This window comes from Gymnogyps californianus, chromosome 5 (assembly GCF_018139145.2).
Source record: "Gymnogyps californianus isolate 813 chromosome 5, ASM1813914v2, whole genome shotgun sequence".
NCBI lineage: Eukaryota > Metazoa > Chordata > Aves > Accipitriformes > Cathartidae > Gymnogyps > Gymnogyps californianus.
In genome coordinates this window covers 60,324,078-60,348,822 of record NC_059475.1, presented here as the reverse complement: position 1 = coordinate 60,348,822, position 24,745 = coordinate 60,324,078, and the positions used below count along the sequence as shown (strand labels likewise).

The 24,745-nt window shown below is 38.1% G+C and overlaps 1 protein-coding gene across 6 annotated transcripts in view; it reads right to left on the bottom strand.

The window, feature by feature from the left end:
- The window catches only part of KLC1 (kinesin light chain 1), a 48,547-nt gene extending 24,271 nt beyond the window's left edge, over positions 1-24,276 (bottom strand). For all 6 annotated transcript variants that reach the window (XM_050898439.1, XM_050898441.1, XM_050898440.1 and 3 more), the window contains exons 1-4: positions 24,072-24,276; positions 6,324-6,585; positions 3,864-4,094; positions 1,718-1,796 (exon numbers count right to left, since the gene is read on the bottom strand). In XM_050898439.1, coding sequence (XP_050754396.1) covers positions 1,718-1,796; positions 3,864-4,094; positions 6,324-6,584 — 571 coding nt within the window. In that variant the 5' untranslated portion in view covers position 6,585; positions 24,072-24,276. The remainder of the gene's footprint in view (positions 1-1,717; positions 1,797-3,863; positions 4,095-6,323; positions 6,586-24,071) is intronic.
- Between the last annotated feature and the right edge of the window lie 469 nt (positions 24,277-24,745).

The window sequence follows — 24,745 nt, the reverse complement described above, 5'->3', positions numbered from 1 at the left end:
AGGGCCAAATGTAATAAACCAATGAAGAAAGTAGGAAACTACTTCAGCTCAGCAAATCATTAACAATTCTCAAGATTGTATCATAATTTTGCAGTTACAAATATTGACTTTTCCCTACGGAAAGGAACATTAACATAAACAAGTCAAATGCCTGCAGAGAAGCTCAAATGATTTGTCCTTTTTCCTTTACTCTCCTTCTCTAAACATACAAATTTTTTTGTTTCCCTTTGTTTGCTATACCAAGGAGTACTTAAGGTTGGCACATAAAGAATTAAAACACCTTGGATGACACAAGTAACAGTTGCAAGAGAAAAGGCACTGAGTCATCAGAGCCAGTGTCAACCTTTAGGTTTTACTTACTAACCCTCAGGCTTGGCCACTTATTTTCCAGTAGCTCCTAACCTTTTGTTGTTGCAACCCCCACCCTCCCACTCCCCCACCAAATCTACTACCCCTTTTCTCTTCACCTGGGAGATTTCTGGGAAGATTGAGAAAATTCCCTCTTATTCATTTTCATTAAATTCTAAACAACACATAGGATAAGGGTTCCAGCCGTGAGCCTGACTTTCTTCTCCCCTTTTTATTAAGCAAAAAACACTCTCACAGCAAGTGGGAGCCTTTTTGTATCAGTGGAATCATACAATTCCAAGCCTACACCCACAATCATTACCTACCAAAGCACTGAAGCATTTCAGCATTTTTCCTGGAGGTCAAGGAAATTACTGACATGTCAACTTTGTCTTTAGTAAAGCGAAATAAGGTAGATGGACTATGCAAGTATACAGACAGCTTTGCCATTCAACTTTCCTACTATGAAATTCTAGGGAAGCAAGGATGAGCTCAGGAGGGAGTTCATGGTCAACACTAACCTATTTTAAACTCTTCAAGTCTTCCTTCCATTGCTGGCTATGGATAGCATTACCATGCTAGCAAGAATGCAGTGTATCTTGTGTATGTGCCCATAAAGGAAATTCGACACTCTGCTGATCACAAAGGTGGGACCCTTCAGACATTTTTTCTGAAGTCATTTGTCTTCTAAGAACCATTATACTACTAGCACACTGCATATACACTACAATATCAATACATTATATAATATCAGCTTTACACATACACAGGAAACACATTTCACTGAGCAAGGTTTATCTATTAATGGCTTCTTTCAATCCCGCTACCAAACCTCTACCTCGAACTTCACTGCATATTCAGTCCTTCTGACCTGAAGACAATACTTCTAGAATGAGTAGTAAAACTAAGGCACACAACCTTAGCAAAGGGCAAAAGATTATATAAGAGAGACTTCATACTGAAATCTGCCCCAAAATGTTAAATCAGATCATCAAAAAGGTCACTAACAGAATTCACCATCTGGGCAGACCATCAAAAAGCTTCAATGTTTCAGAATCTGCTTCAGTCACTTGGAACAAACCTTTTCCGTTCTGAAGCCCACAGGAAAGACTGTGGGATGAATTCTGAACTGAAGTCAGTCCCAAGAACTTTACAACAGCTAGTAAACTCTTTAAAAACCTAGGCCCCAGTTCCGTACCTATTAATGTATAGAATGTATATCAATGACTGGTTTCCTTATTCTAGTAGAGGCATTCACCACTCCTGCTATGTGCCAGAGGACCCCAAGCATGGCTTCATTTTTGTAAAGAGCATCTTTATATTCTACATTGCAGAAATACACTAACATTGTAATTCGAAGCACACTTACTTCCTTGTCCTTGGTCATCTTCATCATTGGGAAATAAGTCATCCAAAGGCTCTTTGGTGGAATCGGTATCTTTATCCTCCTATAGAACAACCCCAAACCCAAACAAATTGTTACACTGAAATCTGAGGCATAAAGGGACAGTCCATTTAATCAGCAATGTTAAAGGAAAGCCCCACATCCAGAACTTAGGAACTGACAAGAATAACATTTCTCATAGAAGTTTTATGAAGGTCTTATGTTCAAATGTATTTACATACTCTGTCCCAAAACAATACAGGACACCTTCAGAAGAGCCAGGAATAGAAATCAGGTCTCCTAGATTTCAGTCTCAATTTAAGCACACAAGAACACATTTGCTGTTCTTACAGAGACATTATACCTAATGAAAGTACCCAGTGAAGAGTGAGCGCTACTGAATACAGAATTGTCCAATGTACTTTTTTAGTCATAAACGCAGTTATAGATGGGCAAGGGAGAGGAATAAGGAGACCTCAATTTCTGAGGACTCCACTTCTGCACAAATAATAGATTTTGCAGTTGTGCTCTGTAGGGTTCAAAAAGAAAACACACACTTGGAGGGAAGTTCATCTCCAATAGTGTCCATCTGGAACCATACTAATTTCTGCACAATCCATCCATGTATACTGATTTTAAACACCCAGAGATCATTCCAAATCCCACAATCATGTAAAATAAAGAAACAGATCATCCCTCAATCCTGTTTATTAAATGTGGGGTCTACACAACATAAATAGTTGAAGTTCTCAGAAATGTTAATCTCAGTAAGGAGAAAACCCAGGAGCAGAACACATTCCTATTTTTCTGGCCCTCCATCCAACACCTTTTTCCACAGATGAGAGCAAGACAACTGCTGCTGCTGGCATTCAAGTTCAAGGGTGGCAGAGTGGGTGCTCTGCAAAAACAGCAGATTCATGGGACTAGATCTCAGATGGGAAGTTCATAATTTTAAGTGTGCTGATTCCAACCTCATACAGAGTATATACAACTGACTATTTTCAAAGGCTAACAACAGAGACTGTCCATATGGTTAGTGAAACTATAAAGATGCTTTGCTTACTTCGACCCTATTTGCCAGTTAAACTTCAAATAACGGTGCTATTTAGGCCATCTGCAGATTACAGTTCAACAGTTAGCACATCAAAATCCCAATATTCCCTCCTCCTCCCCCTTTTCTAAACAGGCTTCACTGGCAGTATTCAGCTACAAATACCAACTCATGAAATAGCACTGAAAAGTTCCACGTGCAACTGACCAAAACAACTCTCACTACTCACAGTATGCTAAACAGGATTTAGTCAAGCAATCAGTTAAGCATGACTAAAACGCATACATTTTCAACCATTAAGTTACTGAAATAACTGGTTATGAAAAACTGTTCTTTCCAAGACACAGCTGAGAAGGTCTGAAGGCACAAAATGAGATCTTTCTTTACAGTGCCATTTAACTTAAAGAAACAAAATAAAAGGATAACAAGAAGGGCAGATAATTCAGAAGTCTTTTTAAGTGATAAGTTACTTCTGTAAATTAAAATTGTATCCATTTTCTCTCTGAATCTAAGAATATGTAACACAATAGGCTAGCTAAACACGACTGAAAACGTGCAGATGATCACAATGTCTGGCAGAAGGTCCTGAAAGGGGATTCAATAACATCCTATCCTAGTGTAAATTTTCAACAGATAAAAGCTACACACTGATTTCACTAGACGAAAATTAAATATTTTTCTTGCAGTCAAAGTAAGCCAAGTCCCCTATGTACTTAGAATCTCTAACAGTTTACATTCCCCACTTATTTTAACTGTTGAACTTCCAGAAGGAAATTTTTGGTTAGGTTCAGTTCTTCATATTTTCTTAAGCTAATACGATACTAAATAAGTATTTGTGGATTTTGATCCTCATATGTATTTTATTATCTACAGACAGTAAAACATTTACTCTCTTAAAATAAGAATGAACTGCACTCTCAGAATCTTTCTGCAAACTACGTGACACTGGTGCAAGGTAAGCATTGTAATGACAAGTTTGTTAGAGACCAATAAAAAGCTTATATCTGTCATTTCTTGGTAACTAGGCAGATTACAACACATATGCAAATGTAAGGTGCTTTTTACTATACAGCTACTTACTGATGGTGAAATATCATCGTCATATTTTTTTAATTGATTCATGAATTCTAGATGTTTCTTTTCTTCCTCCAGTTGAGCCACAGATTGCTCACTTTTCTGTAGTTTCTGTTGTGTATTGGCTAGTTCATCCCGTAGCCACTGATTTTCCTGGCATAGCCGGCGAACCTGAGCCCGCAATTTCTGCTTCTCTGATTCCACTGCATTTAAGTGATTTGACAAGGCCATCATTACCTAAAAAGCAGAAGGTGTCACATGACATACTTCATCTAGAATGCAGTCCTGTATTTAACATAAAAACCTTTTATTATTTAAAACCTATGCAGCTGTAAAAACTGCTAAACATTCAGATTTCTCTTCTTTATATATCTGGTTCTCATTTTTCCTCTAAGCTTTTCTACCTTTTGTTCAGCCAGAATTAACCTAGAGGAATTCTTTACTAATGATTGTTTTCCATGATGCTATCAGAAGTCAAATTGGTTTAGAACTCCCTGAAGTTTACATAAAATCTTAAAATATATGAAACATTTGAACTAGGATTTAGATTACTGGAATGGAAATATTTGTTCCACTAACATGAAATGGAGCAGTAACACTTTTAACTTGAAGGATCACAAAAATAACCTAAGAACTAACACAGTGTTCTAATTTAGCAGCTTTCAGACAGAAAAGGATTCATATACACGCTTACAGTTCATAAGGATGAACATCTCAGCATAACAATAATACTTCAAAGGGACAATTACGCTACTGAGATCTAAATGTGCAGCTGAACACACAATTTATATAAGCACGTTATATATACATATCATAAGCTTGAGTGTGCAGACATTCAATGTGTTTGAACAGTCACATTAAGGACAAAAAATAGAACAGCCATAAAAGCAGTCTACTTGGATTAGGTTTTTTGCTAAGCAAAGTTAAATGAAAAAGGAGCTTGTTAAGTGAAAGCCAAACAGTACATACAGAAGATATTCTCCCTTCACTGTTTATGTAATCTCCCACTGATACACGTAGAACAGCTGACAGCAATCCCAGGTAGCACACCTTCTAAGGATGGGCCACTGGTGATAATGTAAATCTTCTTTTAGATGAGTTTGACATCCTCAAGTTATTAGTATTTCATCTCCTCAATTTCATGTTTCTTTAAAACAAAGTTACCTTGAAGTGTTTTTAAACTAAACATTTCATGTGAAACAGATGGTGTCCTTAGCTGAAATTTCAGAACACCACGGGGGGCAAACAAGGCAGTAACATCTGCAACTGAGGCTGCTGAATCCAATAGAGCCAAGAATCAGAACTAGCTTTTTGGAGTCCCAATACCACATCAAAGTTAGGAGATAGAAGTTACTTATTCATTCTCAGATCTTCTACAGACACCTATTAAAGGTAACTCAACTATTGCAATTTTATTCCATATATCTTCTAGTATTTTCTTCCAATACAAGGGATCAAAGCTTGCACAATATACTAAGGCCTGACAGTCTGTACCGTAATGTCCAGAGGTCCTAGATTCTCATGTCTGGTAACCTATACTTGTTCATTCTCTCAGCCCTCAATTCACCATGAACCAATGCACACAACTTTCAGATCACCAAACAATAATAGCTCGATCCAGATGAGAAGACTGAGCACAGTTATAGACCAATATAAAGCTATTAATATAAAGCTAACTCATTGGCATTTTCAACTCATTTGCAAACAGTCTGCCATTTTATACTGATTGTGTCACACCGCATAGTTTCAGGTTTTTGACCTAGTACAAAATACCCTAAAGTTGGACTGTAAATATAGTCCTGACATCCTAAACATGCATCTTGTCACTCATCTTCTGCAGACGATACCTTCATTGACTAAGACAGTTCACAGAAATTAGCTCAGAGTCTTTTCTTTAACACATTAGTGAAAGTTGTTCAGATTCCGTACTTGATTCTTAACTTTTAAAATGTTTTTAGATTCAATTTTGGTTTAGTAAAACGTTCAATAACCATGAGAGACTCTTAAGCCCCAGAAGCATCGTGAGCTACTATAAAGAATCTCAGAATCAAGGGAATATAAACATGAATTTAAGGTTATGACAGAGCTCAAAGGTTGGAGCAAATTCACTTATTCGTGTGTGAGAGAGACCTCTCTGTGCAATAATTTACAGTTTAAATTGCCAGTGCTCAGTTCTTGAGCTGCTCAAACATTACCTGCCTAATGCCATGGAAAAGTCGAAACAGAAAATAGCAACTGTCTCACTGAAGGAAGGAGGAGCTCAGTTATGAGCTTCAGTGCTGTAATAATCAAATGCCCAATTAGTTCTGTAACACAGCAAGACGGACAGTATCTACCTCTATTAATTACAGCAGTCTTCTTCCTTAACACACAACAACAACGTGTGTCCCAGCACATTACTAATATTCAGTAAGGCAAATGTAAGTCCTCAAAGTCTGAAATGCTTTACTTCTACTGCGATTTTACCTGTGCTTCACTAAGGCCAAGCTCCAGCATTTCCAGTGACTTTCGAATCATGTTTGATTTTTCTTCAACCAGATTAGTTTCATCATCTTTCTTCAAACATTTCAGTGTTTCAAGTAAGCTCTGTAAAATTGAATTGTGTTCATTCTTCAGTGCCTCTAGTCCATTAATCACTTGCTTAGTTTTGGCAATGATTTCATCTTGAGTAAGCTTCTCCAACTTCTCTTCCTTTAAATACACCATTGTGGACATGTTTTCATACATTCTGAAATGGAAGAGTACACTAGTTAATCCAAAAGTAAAAATAAAATAAGCAATTCTCTATAACTGAATAAAGCTTTCCTTTAAGAAGTCATTAAAACATATAAATTTGAAATGTATATTCAGAATGCAATTATATTTTTGCACAAATTTACAGTGTTTTAAGTCCTGGGTTTGAACAGTGTTTCAAGTTTTCCCAGTTTCTATTTCCAGATTTAATATTAACACTAATTCATAAGCCAAACAACAACAGAAAATAAAATATATACTACAACATGGCACAAGAATTTCTAATCAGTGTTGAAGAACAGGACTGCATCTCCAGGATTCTGGTTTGTGCAGAAGTAAAGTAGCTGGTGTATAAAAGACATACTATAATAAATATAGCTATTTGCAGCTGCCACTGATCTACAACTATCTTTACAAATATCCACAAAATAGAGCTTGAAGAATTTGAAGAAACACCATCCAACCCTCTAAAAGGGTTGATTAATCAGTCAATCATGAGAAAAATCATCCTTTTCCAGTAAGAAGGAAACACCATCTTCATCCTTTTCCAAGGGCTACAAAAGCCGTTATCACTACATATTTTGAAAATAACAACTACCCCCTAAGATTACTTTACATTCATTATTGTAACTCTACAGTTACATATAGACATTCAATTGCCTACAGGTCTAGATGCAGCTGTTTTGATGAAGTTGCAACAGCTGTCTCATGCTGGAAAAAATGGTTTGTATAACGCAACCCTTGCAAGAAGCATTTCACTGTGCTATTTTGTCAGTACCTCATGTACTACTTTAAGGCTAGCAAATTTGATGTTTGTAAACATCTCTACCAAATGCAAATGAAGATCCAAAAAAGTTTAGAAACTCGGGTAACTTTATCACACATGCTGTTACTGAAGTGACAAACAAGTATAAATGTAAAAATACAAATAGAAGACACAGAAATCACTTGATCCTTTTAAAATGTCACCAGAAAAATGTTTTATAATGAAAATAAAGAATTGAGGAAGTGCTCCTTTATACTTAAGATATTTATATCTTCGAGTGAACCAGTAAGTATAAATTAGAATAAAGTAGGAAAGATTTTTCAAAAGCAATAAATTATCACATCTATATGAAGACACTTGGGGAAGCTTTGATAAACTAACATTTAAAATTAATTAGCTAAACTGTATTAAAACTTTGTACAGAAACAAGTCTAGTTTTAGAAGAAAGCCAAAAAAAATTACAGCCACTTAAATCTTGAATAAGAGTGCTATAAGCAACATGCATATATGCACCACTTCATGACAACAGCCAAAGGATGTGCTCTTACATTACATAAAAAAAAAAAAAAAAAAAAAGGTTGCTCTTTCTGTTTATATACTCTCAAATTACCCTCTCTTATGATCTCCTGCAACACAATACCTAAACGGCATACCCATTTGTCACAAGAGAGCTGTACACTATACTGGTTTATTTTGTAATAATCTACTGTCTGACAACACAAATAATTTGGGGAAGCAGTGAATTTGGTTTTACCACAGTTTAATACAAGAACTTCATATTCACAAATATATGTAATACAGAGTGTATACATCTGTACAAAACATCTAATCTAGCATGGCGTAAGAAATCAACTCACCAAAACCTGGTGAGCAGAATGATATTTACACACTTCCCACTTATAACCTGAGACTATTACCCAGAATGCTTAAAGGACATTTTTTAAAGCACATAATGTCTAAAATTGTGTATAAAAATGAACTGCAATTTAATGTGAGCTGAATTTGTAAATATATGCTTCTAACATGCACAGTCATATAAGAAATTGTTTTGGATTATGCTAACTTCAGCATACAACTCAACCCTAATTACCATCAGCATGCTTTCATGCCTTCAGTTAACAATTTCCATCCTGAATGCAAAGAACTGAACCTTTGATCATAAGGAAATAAAAACAGCAGAGGACATCTAATGAATAGGGACTTCCATTTTGTATTAGAGAAGTCCTGAGAAATGATTTTTAAACACCTAGAGTTTTTCTACAACATACCAAAATACGTATATGATCATTTGTCTGTCTTATGTGAACAGGGGTAGCAATTCCTTCTGTGTGCTTCACTATTTTGTAGTCATTCTACACCAAAGATGGAAGGCAGGTGTGTGCATGTATGTATGTAAAGCATGTATAGATGCTGTTAAAAAAAATTGCACATTTTAACCACCACAGTAGAAGTTAAATGAATTCTAGGTGATGAATACAGATAAATTAACAGCCATTCACTGTTACAAAAAGAATATACAAAACCAAGAAAGTAATACCAAAAACTACATTAGGCCTTGCCAACGGTCATGCCTTCATGCAAAAAGAGTAAAGTAGCCTGGGAAGTACCTATCTGACATACGAAATCCAGCCGAAAGACACATCTGTGTGCACAATTACATCTAAGGTGTGAAACGGACACTGATTTGTTACTGTAAGGAAAAAAAGTTGTGTGCCTGATTCTATGATCTGACAGCTCTGGCTGAATACACTGAAGTTGCTAAGCCAGCACAGAAGCGTTTGAAGAAAGAAAAAGCAGGTTTAAACCCAATGAGGCAAAAACATACTTAAAGCCCATCACAACAGTAGACCTGCTTTACAAATACATGTTTCTTGTCTGAATCCAGTGTGCCAGATTTTTAAGCCACCTCATTCTAAACCAAATGTAGCTATAAGCTTTCACTGTCAGAGCTACCAGTACAAGCAACTGTACTAGAGCTGGTGTCAAGTCAAAAGCTACATCAAGACACAGATTGATTTGAAGGTCCACACAGCCTGGGAGAGGGATTCTCAAGTCTCCTCTAGTGAAAATTGTTAGAATCCTAATCTCTCCCACTGACAGGAAAGGAATAAATCTTTCTGCATAAGTTTTGTAGAGTGTTTGTTTAAATGACCTCTGTATAAAACACTACAGAAAATTTGGACAACATTGTTCATAGTTTTATAGATTTTGCTTGGGAGAATAATTTAGAAAACGGGAGGATAACAAACATGTAATTTATCATGGTATCAGATCTGATTCTTTGTAAGGGTAAGATTCATAAATAAATATCTAATCTTTTAGAGTAGTGTGGAGGTGTGGTGCTATTTCCATGATTTTTAAAAAATATATTCTACAAAAGGGTGTTACCTTTTCATCAAACAAGACCATATTTGACTACATAATCACACAATTAGTTTTGCATACCCTGAGGCAGCAAACTCCATACAGGAAGCAAAAAAGTTAAGTTTGTATGCAGGAAGTAGACATGCATGTATACAGAGGAAAAGAGATAAAACCTACCATGCCTTTCTATTGTCACTTTTCAAAAATGTTAATTCTTTCTTCCCCTATTTTTCCCCTACAGAAAAAAGGGCACAGTCAAAGGCTTCTTAAGCTCCTGTCAGTTTTATCCTGTATACACTCCACTGCACTGCAAATTTTACTGTTACAGGGCAGGAATTCTAGATTCAAATACTAATTTTTAATTCAGTGTACAACTGAAAACAAAACAAAAAATTAAGATGCACAATCATTTAGTCGGAAAAGAGAATTTTGGATGAGAGAAAAAAACCATGCAATGCAGCCAGAGTTACAGACTAGCTAGTTGGCTTAGGCACATATTTAATTTGATATGTAAATTGCTTGTGTAGATCTTGAGTATTACCTTCCTGGTTTATTTACCACAACATAGACTATGCTAAAGTACAGAAGTCACTTAACACTTTCCAACACTTTTTAAAAAAATCAAGCAATTTTCTTCAAACACACAAAAATTAATGAACTTGGACACATCAACATAAAAAGCCCTACAATTACACCTACTAAAGAGGTTTTAAAAGACCAAAGAAACAAAGAAACAGATTGACAATAGCAAGAATCTGAACCAAAGAAAGCATACAGAAAACAGAGCCAAGCCTACTGTCTTTCAGTCATGTAACCACTGGGATAATCTCATCATATACAAATGACTTAAACTGATTAAAGATACAGCCACTTAAGTATTTTGTCATTCATAAAACTTTCAAACCAATTGCAGTAGTAATGCTGACACCACAACTTGTGCCTAAATTCTCCTATGGACATACACACATCAGAGCTAGCTCCTTAAGCTCTTCAACTCATATTTAAAGGATCTCTTAAACATAAATAGCTTTTCCTACTCAGCTACTTTTAAAAAAGTGTCATTTCCCTGCAGATCACCTCAAAGAATTCTTGAACCAAAACACATAACCATATGAATCCTTCTTTGCGTAGAAAAATGTTCTTCCTTGATAAGTTTTCCTAAGAAACCCAAAAGAATTTTTTTTTTCTTGGCTAAAGATTAGCATGTGTCCTAAAGACAAATAAACAAACAAACAAACCAGATCTAATTTTTTATTTTTATTTCCTTGTTATGTATCCCTAAGAATTCCCTTTCTCAGTACTGATATTTTCATTATTTAATAGTCAGGTTTCATGTACTTAAAGCTTGGAAGATAAATTTTTAATATATCTAGTGTCTGATCATTATTTTTTAAAATACAATTTAAAATACAATTTAAAAAACCCCCATAGTCTGTAAACTGCTGTGACAAGTCAAATTCTCCCTAAACTTTTTCGTTTGAATATACACATAGCAGGCAGAATAGCTGAAAATTATGGAATAATGTGTCTGCATACAAGAAAGAGTAAATCATCTTCCTAACAGTAAAAGCTACTATAAGACTGGCTCAAGCCATACGTACGGGCCCTGTCATCTACAAGCACTGCAAATTCCACAAAGATATAGGATATACTAATTTGAGCTTTTCATATCTCCAATACGTACCTATCAGTTCACTCTTTCATAATAATAATCAGTCTATTCAGGGCTTTCAACCCTAATTTCATTCTCGGTTCCTCCTTAATTAAATGGCAAGGCTCAGCGTCCTACATCTGGCATGTGCTTGTTTCATTTTTTATTAGCTGCAAATTACAAGTCATTAATTCCCTGCTCAGACCAAGAACACATCTCATTACATCATGGAATGCACCATCTTGAAATACGACGAGCTGCTTTAACTGCTAATCTTCATAATGTGCAAAACTGCCTTCTCAAACAATCCTCAAAAGATCACAGGCCTTCCAAGCACAAGACGAAAATCACCAACAAAGGCAAGAGATGAAACACGGTCTGCCAAGGGACATGAGCAGTATGTCAAACTACATTAACTGCACCCCTTCTTAACAAGGCAGCTCAGCGACACACACTAGTCAGAAATGGCAAGGATGAATCACCCACAGAAGTCTTTCATATACGTAGAAAGGTATTTGTAAAAGGACTCGGATAAGAAACACTCTAGTTTGAATATACTGCTGTTATGATTTACAGTCAGAAATCTCCAAGTCTGAAAGAACAATGGTTACTTTTTTTTTTAAATCTAATACGTTAATTTCTCTTTCTCTGTGACACTTTCTGCTATCACAAGTCATATTCCCATACATAAGGAAATTTATAATCTTTCTCTTTTTGTTTGACTTACCCTCTTTTTAATTAAAAGGATCCCTTACACTCAGGAATTTTATTCCAATACATTCTCTCTAACCCCACAAAAGAAACAGAGTAGCTTTTTCCTCTTGACATATTCAGGACTGTAGCTGAACTGCCAATGCTATCTATCACTCTTTTCATCATACTATATTTGAATCCATGTATGAGCCTCTACAGAATAGAAAATCTTGAACTGCACCTGCAAACAGTGTCCTCTTAGAGGTCAGACTTAAGGTACGCTTGCTGACCCAGTTCTATAAACAGAACACTGCTGCACTTCTATACTGTCTCAGGTTTCCAAATACCTGATCTCAGAAAGTGTCTTCACAATTTAGCAGGCATGTACACAAGGTACCTTAAAAATGTGAGAACAATCAGCGGCACATACTGGAGGCTGTAAATCACTGACCAGAAGCAGGTAAGAAGGTGGAGTTGCACATGACTAGCAACCAACACTAAACTACAGAGAAGTCCTTTAGAACACACAATGTGTTTGAAAAAAAGAATTAACCCCTTGGAGTTTCTATCAACTTCCAGCTAGTAAGCATCTGAATTTAAAAAACCTTATTGTGCTCCTTCTGCAAGCCTTCAACTTAGAGCTAACCCTGAATGCAGAAGTCTGCCCTACCACTTGGTTTAAAATGAAGACATGCAAGGTAAATACTATAAAAAGGACATTTGTAGTCCTTTAATGTCAAGGGCACATCTCCTAATAAAAGCTCAGAATCACATTCTTAATTTGACCTACAACCTTAACACCACAAGGCATCTGTGTTGGTAAGCAAACTGGACAAACACTCACACTTTGTAAAGGTTTATTTAGCATTTATAAAGGTAAACCCACATATTTCTGAAGAAATGCACAATGAGCATAGGACAGCTTGACTAAAAAGTGTAAAACACCAAAAAACTTGAATACTGGCAGAGATCTCCACCGGACTAACATGGCTGTTGCTCTTCTATTAAGACTGCCAGGTGCAGCCTACTCTCCACACCACATCAGTGGGAAGAGGCTGCACAGCCACATATTCTACCCCTACATCACAACAGCATCCACCTCTGAAAAACACTGCGTCAGACCCTAGGAAATTCCAATGGCTATCAATAAGCCCATCCACTGCATCAAACTATGTTTAAGTGAAGAGGATTATGTACTTTTTCAGCTTAAGAACACAGCCACTATACATTTGCCTTGATAAATCTTGGAATCTTTTAACATTGCAGCCTGCTATTAAAAAAAAAAAAATTCACACCTTTCAGCGGCAATCTTTGGATTCTTTTGGAAGATTAAAAAATTATTAAGGAGAAAAGCAGGCTAACAAATTATATTTGCTAATAAAAGAGATTATAGCAAAAATAGCTCCTATAAAACCTGTAGCAAGGGTGATGCTGACAATTCTCTTTGAGAAAGCACAAGCTATGAAGATTTGCACTGTTGTGGAGACCTTTTATTTAGATTTCTATAGCACGCTACATCAACACTAATGAAGCACATACTGTTTCTTAGCAATCATATCTGCATTGTTGTAAGTAACAATCTTAACACTATTTTGAAATGAATACTTTTGCACATTTCAAGGATAACTGCCAAAAAAAACCCTTCAAAGTAATTTCAGCCTTCAGCCTTCCTTCTTTCATAGCAAGTAAACTACTCACATTAAAATTATGACTTCCTGCTGAAACAGTTAATTCAGTAAAAAACGCTTATACAGTATAAAAGTATTCAGTGGCATAAAAGCATCCTGTAACTACACAGATTGTTCTTCCTTTTAAAGAAAAGGTTATTATGGTGTCAATCCCTTGACAGTACTCCACTGAATAAACACTAGCTACTAGCCAGCATTTCAATTTAGCTACTAGCTAGCATTTCAATTACCATGATACAGTCAAATCTGTATCCTTTTAACTGCAGACAATCCAGATGACCTGCCAATCTAACTATTTCCAAAATCTCTTTTAGATTCAACCGTATCTGGAATTCCATAATGCTGCAGACTGTGGCCAAATCCCACCTTCCTCTTCCTGCTCACATACTGCAGCAGATAGAGACCCTCAGATGACATGGCTACCCCCCCTACACATTACTATGCCTACCCCCATTATTTGTGTAAAAGGAATCAAGGGAAAGTATCCTCTTTCTGGCACATCTCATTCACTACATTTTACCTTTCTGAAGTCCTAAAAATAGATAGCAATTAAAACACAGAACAGTGACATATCATAGAATAAGAGTGGATTAGTCTTCCTCTGAAAAGTGGCATCTGTTTAGATCCTACAATCAGCCCGCATGTATCATACACATGTAAGAGAAAAATTTATTCTCTGTATACATTCCCAAGCTCTTTTAACATCTCAGGTTTCAAATGAAGCTGGACGTAAATGAGATCCTTCTACGCATTTGTTATCACATCAAAGATTACTCTTTGTCAAAGCTGAAGCAACTGCAAGAGAAATCTGACAGGCGTGTGTCTAAGGTGGTTTAGTAGACCCAGTCAAGAATCTAGAGGAACTACACTAATAGCTGTACTTTCAAGAAGGTACATGCTTATTAACTCTTTGTTAATCGAGGTTACTATCATCTGTCACAGGTTGGTGGTACATACCTTCCTTAATCTAAATCTGAAACAACATACTTATCAAATATCCTCAGACCTGTGTCAAGATCAAGCCCTCATTCTTTCCCAGAATAATAAAATTGAATACAAACCTCTTCCACTGTTTGGTAGTCTTGGGCAAAGAGCTCTAATGCCAATTCATTCATTTTAGTTATGTCCATGCAATTTCTGAAGACAGACAGGCTGCAAATCACAAAGTCTCCTACCCCTTGGAGGAAGGGAGTTCTCTCTTTTCTGTACTACTGCTGTGTCGACAGCAAACAGCATCTGTTGATCTTCTTCAAAGCTAGCACTTCCTTAGTTTCTTATGCACACTAATAAACACTTCCAAGCAGCCACCAATGGACCTCAAGAAAGCAAAGCATTTTGCCTGTTCACTAAAACACTGACACAACATACCAGTCTGGGCCACACAGGATTTGCCTTGTGCTTATGACCACAAAGCCCACCTCACTGGATCATTTTAACAAAATGATCATGACTGTATTAAGAGCAGTTAAATAAAGACAGAATAAACATACTTAAATGCATCAGAAGGTAGAAGTTGAATCATTTAAAAAGTCATTATATTTACCCTTAGTTATTAAAAATGCTTGTCACAAGAATCAAAGATACATCAGGAAAAATCAAGCGTAATGTAGTTTAGTATTTTGTAGTTACAAAGACATGCTTCATAAATTACCTACTTTAAATGGATTGAAAGGAAACTTTGACTGTATTTTTAAAGAAATACTGTCAAGACAGTCTGAGTTACAAATCCATCATTATCGAATTTCACAGTTTTTACCCTCAATATTCCAAGAATCTACATTCCAAGAATCTACATTTGTGTGGAAATGGCACATGGCTCTTCATGGACTTGCCAACTTGTGCAACCATGTCTTCAGTGAATCTTGAGTCTTGGTAAGACGTTTTTAACAGACTGATTCTAGGTGGTGAGAGTGTCTCTTTGGGACTGGAATAGAGAGGTACAGTAACATCAAAGTGTTTTCAAAGTTACCTGTCTTGCAAGTTTAAGCTGTCAATAGCGTAGACAAAACATTTTTTGAGCTCGACTCTAGTTGTTTCATTTTGCATTGCTATTTTTGGACAAGAACTGCTTTATTGACTAATCATAGTAAGCATCCATTTATGTTATCTATTTATCTTAACTCTAATTAGCACTTAGGTAAAAGCACAGGAATGTCCCCATCAAATGAGACTTCCATAATACATTAAAAACCCCATCAGCTTCCGCATACTAACACCAGACCTATAATCTTAACCAAATCTACTTTTTATGGCATACCTATAACCATTAAAAAAATGCATGCAGGAAGGACAGAGAAGGCCACATCTTGCCTCATATTATTGGGTCTATGTGGGAAGCTTTGCTGACAATTTACTCTGAGTACAGATTATGTTGCTCTTACACGCTTGAGGACATTGAAGAGAAGGGTTATTTGAACCAAAACAAGAAAACCAGCAATTTCTTCTGCAAACATAAAAGGAACATACACTAACATTGCTTCAGCACACACTACCCTTTAGGTTTAACAAAGCTTCAAAACCAGATTTGAGGATATCTAATAGTTAACATTAAGATGCACAAACTGTGCAGTCTCCCTTCAAGCTTTAGGGAAAATAGCCTCCCCCTGCTTATCCTTCCATTAAAAAAAAAAATAAAATCCAAAACCACTCATCTAATTCTTCCAAAATGACTACAGAAAAAGAGTTGCACAATTAAGTAGTTCAGGCATTACCCTTAGTATTGAGAAGGAATTAATTCTACCCCATTAAACATCACATCAAAATTTATACTTTCAATGGGATTCACCAGTTATCAAACTAATATTTTTTTATACCTTGCAAATTTCATTTCACAGAAAGCATAGCAAATGATAAAATGGTCTAGAAAAACAACCGTGTATCATTCACTGTTTCTTACCTACAACAGCAGAGAGCTGATTTTGCTGTAAGACTAGGAATAATTTCCTTGTTACGTACTCCATAATCTACGGGAATTACTCAGATGGCCTTGCACTCTACTGGGCCAGGATGTACAGAGCAGTACAGGAGGCCCTAATCCAGCATCTGACACTGTCACCTTAACGTTCTGTGCACTCACACCTGAGGATCGAACCATAGTTTTAGCCCCCTCTCAGTGATCTTTCACATTCATGATTTATCTTAGTTAGTCCTGGAGCATTGGGTGCTCCTTTGGAACTCCTGAAATACTGGCTGTGGTAGCAACACTAGCGTGACAGTTCACACCATCCTGCTGCACTACACCACCTTTCTGGCGGACTGACACAGAACAAAAGCACACATTAACGGGAAAATAGACACAAAAGAAGTAAAAACTAACATTTTTAATATTATTTTTTAAACCATCTTGTTTGGATAAATCTGTTTTGAAAGCATCCCAGTACTGAAGACAGCAGAACAGTCACTTCCTAAAACAACTGTGCCACTAAAAGCAACGTATCATGCACTTTCAAGTATTGCTCCATATGCAGCCAGACTAGAGAAGGGGGAGGTGGGGGGGGGGGGGGGGAAGATCAGCCAGCATATTTCCAGGCCATTTGTTAACATAACAACTGGGTGGGATCAAGATTCAATGGCCACACAAACTACAAGCAGGCACTGTAATTCAAACCTCACTGGCTGTTGCTTTGAAAAATATGCTGTGCATCTTTGCTCTCTACCTGCATTCTGCACAAACTCCAAACTTAGAAATTTTTTCTAAAGTTAAACGAGTATTCTAAAAGCAATATTTTAAGTGTGCTCGAAAATCAACATGCAGCATATAATTTTAACTTAAAAGTACTGTGAGAGAAATTGATACTAACTGAATAAGAAAGACTTAAAAGCATAGTAATTGAATCATTAATCTGCCTTTACCTCTTTTCTGAACAAGGGAAAGGAGATTTAATTAAGTAACAGCAAATTACTGGGATACCGAGTCAAAGTCACCCTGTGATGCCTCTTGCCTTTTCAAAAGATACAGGATGGATAACAAATCTTTGAAAAATGAGGACATCTGGCTAAGACATCTATCAGTACCGTAACAAAATCTTACCTGTCATCTCTGCATGATTTCTTAAGCCCCCAGGAATGCCCATCAAGTATGAGCATTCTGTGTTTCAGAATGGTCCCAGACCAGAAGCCTATGGAGCAGTTTTACCACATCCTCTCCGTTAAATGTAATTCTGCCTTACGGTAGGCATAGTGATCAGGTTTGCACACCAAACCTTCACAATATAGACCACTCCTCAGAATTAACATATCTTCCTGAGGATTGATTCATTCATACCTCTAGAAAGACCTCTAGGTCACTATCATGTGTGCTGGCATACTGCCAAACATCATCATAACTCCTGTACTCCACGACCTCCATATTTCAATACAGCAATATTCATTATACTGAATGCAACTGGGCTACATCCAGGGAAATGGTAAATATAAACAACAGTGCATTCTTGTATCTTCCACACATTATTGCCTTCCATGTACAGAGGAATTTAGAGACAGAAATGGCCATCGCATCATCTGGTCTGGCTTCCTGCAAACACAGACCATGAGCATTCACTCACTAAGGCTATGGTTAGAGATAATAAGTAATGCTCCTCATGCAGCCATACATTTCATTCACATCCTCCATCATGCCAGCACAAGCACTCCTGTCCATAATAAACCAAACCAAAGATCTGCACCTTTTACTGGATTATTTTTCAGTCAGAGGTGAGGGAACAGAAAAGGAAAAGGTCCAGGACACAAACACAGCCAAAAGATAACCAAACACCTATTTCCCCATGCTGCCATGCAGCGAGCTGTGTTAACAAAATGAGGACATGGAACAAACGACAGGAGTGTGGAACTACATAAACCAGCATCGACACTGAAGAAAACTTCAACTGTATCCTTAGACATTGATTATATATTACTATTCTGTCAGTAGAAACATTTTAGGAGGTTGCTGTCCTCCTATCTCAAACCTGTAAGCTCCCCTATATCCTCACAGATTACCATTCCACTAGTTGCATTAATCTGACTTCACATAGCCACCCTCTACACTTAGGCAGGGGAGGGGGAGGAATCCCACTCTTTTAACCAACCCTTCTCCCTCTAAACACACACTAAATATGATTGCGTGGGGAGGGGGGCAGGGAGGAACATCCTGTTTAAGCACACGAACAAATGAAACGTTAAAGGTGAGGGTATAGTAAAACCCACTCATGGCAAAAACAAGAGGGATGAGGGAGTAGCAGCAGTCTCTCCGAAATGGAAGCTGCTCAAACTGGAAGAGAAAGATACAACTGTGACTTTCCTACGCTATTCAGCCTGACATTGTTCGATAAAGGAACATCCATAAAAGCGCTCAATCTTAAACACAATATTCTATTCAGAAAAAAAAAACCAAAACCCAAAAAAACCCAGAACCACCCCCAACACAGAACCCCCCTCCTCTCATGCTAGTCCGTAATCTGTATGACATGCTTTGCAAATCATTCAACTACTGCCAGCTGGAAGGAGCAAACTCAAGATATATTGCAGGAATGCAGTTACTGCAATCCCTTAAAAAGTTTAAAACCACCACCCTCTACACTGTGGAATGGCAGACACACACAAATAATAGCACAGTGCAAGTAATCTTAATTTTTTGTTAACATTTAACTACTTGTGCTGTCTCCAGACAAAGCACAATATTAGAACACTACAAAATATTAGTAGTAATATGCTGCCAAAAGGGATAGCAGCACAGGATTTTAAAAAGTTCACGAATATAACATCAGTGTTTGTATGTAATGCAAATTACTAAGAATTAAGATACACAGTTATCTGATAATTCCAAAAAATATAATTATTGTCCTTCAAAAAGACTGATTTTTAGATACAACTTTTTAAGTAGTACCAAAAAGTTCATCTTTATGTCAGACTTTTCTTGACCTCCTGAATGTTAATTAGTGCAACGTTAACTTTTTAAATTATTTGCTGGGGTACATCACATAGTTAGTATGGTATAATTAGCCACCACCCCAACCCTACTGATATGTAAGGAAGCCAATACTACTGACTAGACTGGTTACATCCTTCGCTCTATTCACTTTAAAATTTAGTAAAATCAGCTATAGTTCTGACATAATCCCAGAAACACAATCTTAATATGATGAATGGGTTTTATGGCAGGTATTTACAAAAGAACCAAAATAGGAAACTGCTCACTTTTAAGTCTACCCACAAAAGATATTTTACTGCTTTTATCTGTAAGCAAGACTTGATATTGAGAAACTAAGTAAAAAATCTGTACATTGAAGTGGACAACAGAGGGAAAGCATATTTGGAATAGAAGATGACATGATCCCACACTTCCTAATTTTGAGCAAGAAAGATGACCAACAATAATTATTTGACAAAATAAATTAAATTTCATTCTATGTACATGTCAAAACACAGCCTCCAGAGTAAAGATTGTTTCTGATTGCACTAAAAAGAGTTAAACAGTGGAGTCCACGGGAGATAAGCTGGATTCAAAGAAACAAATAGTGAGTAAATCAACACACAAGATACTATTACTTGCATCTGTTTTCTTAGCTGACTGAATCTGAAGAAACTGTCAGCTATCAGAGATTAATTTTCTTTATACATTATAAGAAATTAGCATATCTAGTGTTAACTGTGCTTTAACGTTCGTCCTCTGAGAACAACTCCTTTGTTCACATTCACAAATATATTATGGTTACTGGAAGCATACATCCTCAGTCCTCATGCCTGCCTATTTGCTATGGCCTGTCATTATTAAATATATTAATTGTCTAGCACAAAAAAAACCCAAGTATAGTGTCATCTTATGCCTGATGCCTGCAAAGCACCTCACACAAAACCCTATGGAAATAATTCCTCCATCACTGAAAGCATCTGTAATTCTGGCTCTGACCCTCTAACAAAGTGCCCAATTTAAATCCCGTAAAATGAAGGCAACAAAAGCATCTCAGCAAATCCAAACCAGCATAAGTGCACCTTTTTCTGGTCAGGCATTTATTAAGTAATTCTTCAAAGGAACCACACTTTTTTCTACAGCCTGCTTCCAGAAAGGAAAATGTTTCACTGAAGAAATTACTGGGAAAGCCTTAATACCTCAAAAATACATGAAGCCGACTGTGACTCAGGATACAACTAATAAAATCAGTTCTATTTTGAAGTCAAAAAGGTTTCTTTTTAGAATGAACAATCTGTCTTTGACTAGGACTTGGTTACCATGAAGTATCTATTAGACATTATATGTGTCGTACTTTTGTTTTAAGGAAAATGAGAGTTAACATTGAAAAGAAAAGTTTTTCTAAACTTTGGTCAAGGTAAATACGATGTTGTTATAAAACAATTAAAAAATACTTTGGAAACACAATGTATTATACAGGCTGGATTAAGAGAAAAGCCTGTGACTAGCCACTTCATTGCAATGATGATGGAATTGGTCCATTTTTACAATAGTTGTGTCATACTGAACAACACCCTGGAGGCAGACAGACTACAAGAGGTGTTTATTTAAATAGACCTAGCATGCTTGTCCCTATCACTACTATGCTCTTCAACATTAAATACAGAAGTGTGTTTTGCTTATTTATGAATTTACCCAAATTTCCTTATTTTCCACTCTTATAAAAACATTATTTTAACAAGTATTTGTACACTGAATTAAAGTTTTAAAATAATCATGAGCTATGCATCTGAAGAGATACTATTAATCCTAGAATAAATCCAATTGCACGTCTGCCAGAGAAGCCAAACAGAGGAAGAGATGAAAGAGTAACTGCACAAGCCTATGTCTCAAGAGAAACAGAAGCTGCATTAAATGGACTCAGAACTGAATACGAGGCTACAATATTTCCCCAAACTCCCAATTAAATAAGAGACATACGTAGGTATGTGTGTATACACAAATAGATACACATATATAGATATACAGAGAGATATGCATACTGCATAAGAGTAGCACACAAGTGAGGGTTTTCTGACATTATCATGGTAAGTTCTTCATACACAGAGGAAACAGCAATTGCTCTTATACGCCTTAAGTGTCTGTACAGTGTTATTTTGATTCTTGTATGTCAAAAGCATTCAGAAGATTGCATTCTGGACTCCTTCAAATTTAATTAACACTTTCGCATGCAATTCCTCTTTTATCAAGCACAGACCGTTTTAAAAATCAGTTTCCATTAATAAGGCACTGTTAGCATATCATAGTAATTTGACAAACAGTAAATGAGGGTATTTCACGAGTCATTTGGAGGGTAACTTTGATCTCTTTTTTAATTACATATGATAGTATGTTTTCTTTTATTAGAAAGTGAAGGGAATCTAAGCTCGAATTGCTGTTAGAATTTCTGATTACTGGAATTGTCCAGTTCCATCATCAACCTTCGGAAACAGAAAGGTTGCCAAACTTTAACTGCAACATGATGCGGAAGTGATACTGCATTGTTGTGCGAGTTTCAGGAACTGACAATTTAAATTCCCTGCATTTACCCACATGGTTCTGCATTATATAAAATGCATATCTAAATGGAACTGCTAGAGTTCTCCACATCTGTTGTAATTTCACAAAAAGGTCCTCTTAAACCCTGTGTTCACGAAAGTAATCGTGCAAGTGACTTAAAAAATACAAGGTCTTCTGCTCAGAATCACCAGATGGATCAGCTTTCTCTCTGCTGCCAGTAAATGCTGAATGTGTGACTTTCAATTGTATCTATAATCCTAGGGTTATAATATCCTCTATCGTGTTTTGCTGAAGCTTTGGAATTCGTAATCAATTAAAATAAAGCTATTTTCCAAAAGAGTTTGAAATCAACTGTGCATTCAAAACGGTGTTGTTTTTAGTTTTGTTGGGGTTTTTTGGCTTTTAGTTTGTTTGGTTTTTTTAATTAAAATGCTAAGCTGTCTAAATCTCGAAGGTTCCTTTTTAGCTTCCAATGCACACCCTTTGGGCATAAATTTCCTATTTAAGTAAAGTGCAAATACAAAAGTGGAAGTGAAAGAGACAATTACTTCCCAGAGTAATTGTTACTAAACCTTCTGCCAATTGCAAGAATGCTAAAATTACATTTTAATAGTCTTCATTTTAGGTATTTTTATGTGTAACTGTGAAAGTATTTTATACCATGCACGGCATTTGCTCACCATTTTGCTGTTCAAAGCAAACTATGAAAACAAACTTTTGCTTTTTTCTAGCTGTTTTTATTTTCTGATTCTGTATTCTGATTCCATAAGTAGTACTTGAGTACTGCTGCTACATTTAAATCATATACACTAATGGAAATCATTAACAGAAAAAAAAAGAAAAAAAAAGAGTAAGAGCACCATCATTGATTTAATAGCCTTCAAAAAGCCAGGCAAAAGCATTACAATGGGTTCGGTCACTAAAATATGCTTCAATATGCTTCTAATACAGAATTCAATAAGGAGTCAAGAAGTTCCTTCTTGCGACTACAGACAACTGCTATGCAGATCTACAAATCAGGCACCTTGTTACCTAAGAATATTAGAAACATGAAGCCAGAATGAGTAGGATTTTCGAGTGTCTTTCTAATTAATCTCTGCCCTAAAGATACAGTTATCAATTAAGTCAGTTATGTATTCATTGCATTTTGGTAGAATAATGTGTTCCTAACCAATGCTTTTCTTTCTTATTTTAGAAGCACAGAAATCTGGCCAAGATGCAAGACTATGAATTGCCTCCAACTACAGCACGGTAGGTGACCTACAATATATAAATCCGGTCACTGTATACAAAACCCAAGAAGGAGCTGTCCTGGCCTCTTCTTTCACCATTTCCGAATTAGCAACAGAATAAACCACCTAAGCTAAGTACGTGAAGTAAAAACAAAGCCTCGCACGCCCCACGGAGACGAGCTGACCACGAAGGAGGGGCGAGGCCGAGAGCCTCCCTCACCCCCGGCTCTGCCCAGGGTTCCTCCCAGGGCGGCGCCCGGCCCGAGCCGCAGCATCGAAGGGAGCCAGGAGAGGAAGAGGGGACAAAGCCGGGCCGATCCCCATCCCCGCCGGGGGGGGTTCCTCCTTCCCGCCGCCGAGCGGTGAGTCCAACTGACAGAGCTGTACACAAAACACCGAAAAACAACCTCGCTCCCACCCCCCCCCCACCCCCCCAAAAAAAACCCCACCACCCTAACCCTCCGCGCAGGGAAGGGGCTGGCTGTCAGCGGCACTGCGGAGGGACCAGCCGGCCCGCGCAGCCTTTTGTTGTTTGCGTAACGGCAGATAAAAAGGCAAAAAAATTAAACAACATCTCCCCCCCCACCCCCGCCGCCCCCCGGCAGGGCCGTCCCCGGGCGCGGGCAGCTCCCCTCGCTCACCGCTCGGTGCTGCAGGCTCGGGCGATATGCGCAGCGCTCGCAGAGGCGGCGGGGGCCGCGCAGCCCGGGGCGGGGGGGGGTGGGTGGGGAGGAGGCGACCGGAGGAGGATGTCGGCGATGGGCGGGCGGAAGGGAGGAAGGAAAAGGATTTTGGGGGGGGGAAGGGGAGCGAAGAGAGGGAGGGAAGGAAGCGGGTCAGCACCACGGCGTCCTCAGAGCCTCCCCCGAGGCGCTGACAGGCCCGGCCCAGCCCGGCGGCCGCGGTGGTCGGCGCGCAGCGCGGCTCCGGAGGAGCGGGCGCTGACAGCTGCAGGCAGCCGCCGCCCTGCCCGCTCCTGCTGCCGCCGCCCCTGCGCCCGCCCCGCGCTCCCCTCCCTGCCACCCGCCGCCCCGCCCAACATGGCGGCTCCCCCTTCTTCTCCCACAAGCCCCCGCGCGCCCTTCTTTCTCACCGCCTCCCCCATCCATGACGTCATTCCTCCCCCTCGGAGGGGAGCAGGCAGCGCAGGAAGGGGGAGATCGCGGCCGGTCGCGAGGAGAGCGCGAGCGCGACGGCCTCCGCCCCGGCTTCCCCTCGGCCTCCCCTCAGCGCGGCACCCGCCTCCTCCTCCTCCTCCTGCTGCCGCCGCTGCTGCCGCTGCTTCTTCCGCCACCACCACCACCACCACGGTAGC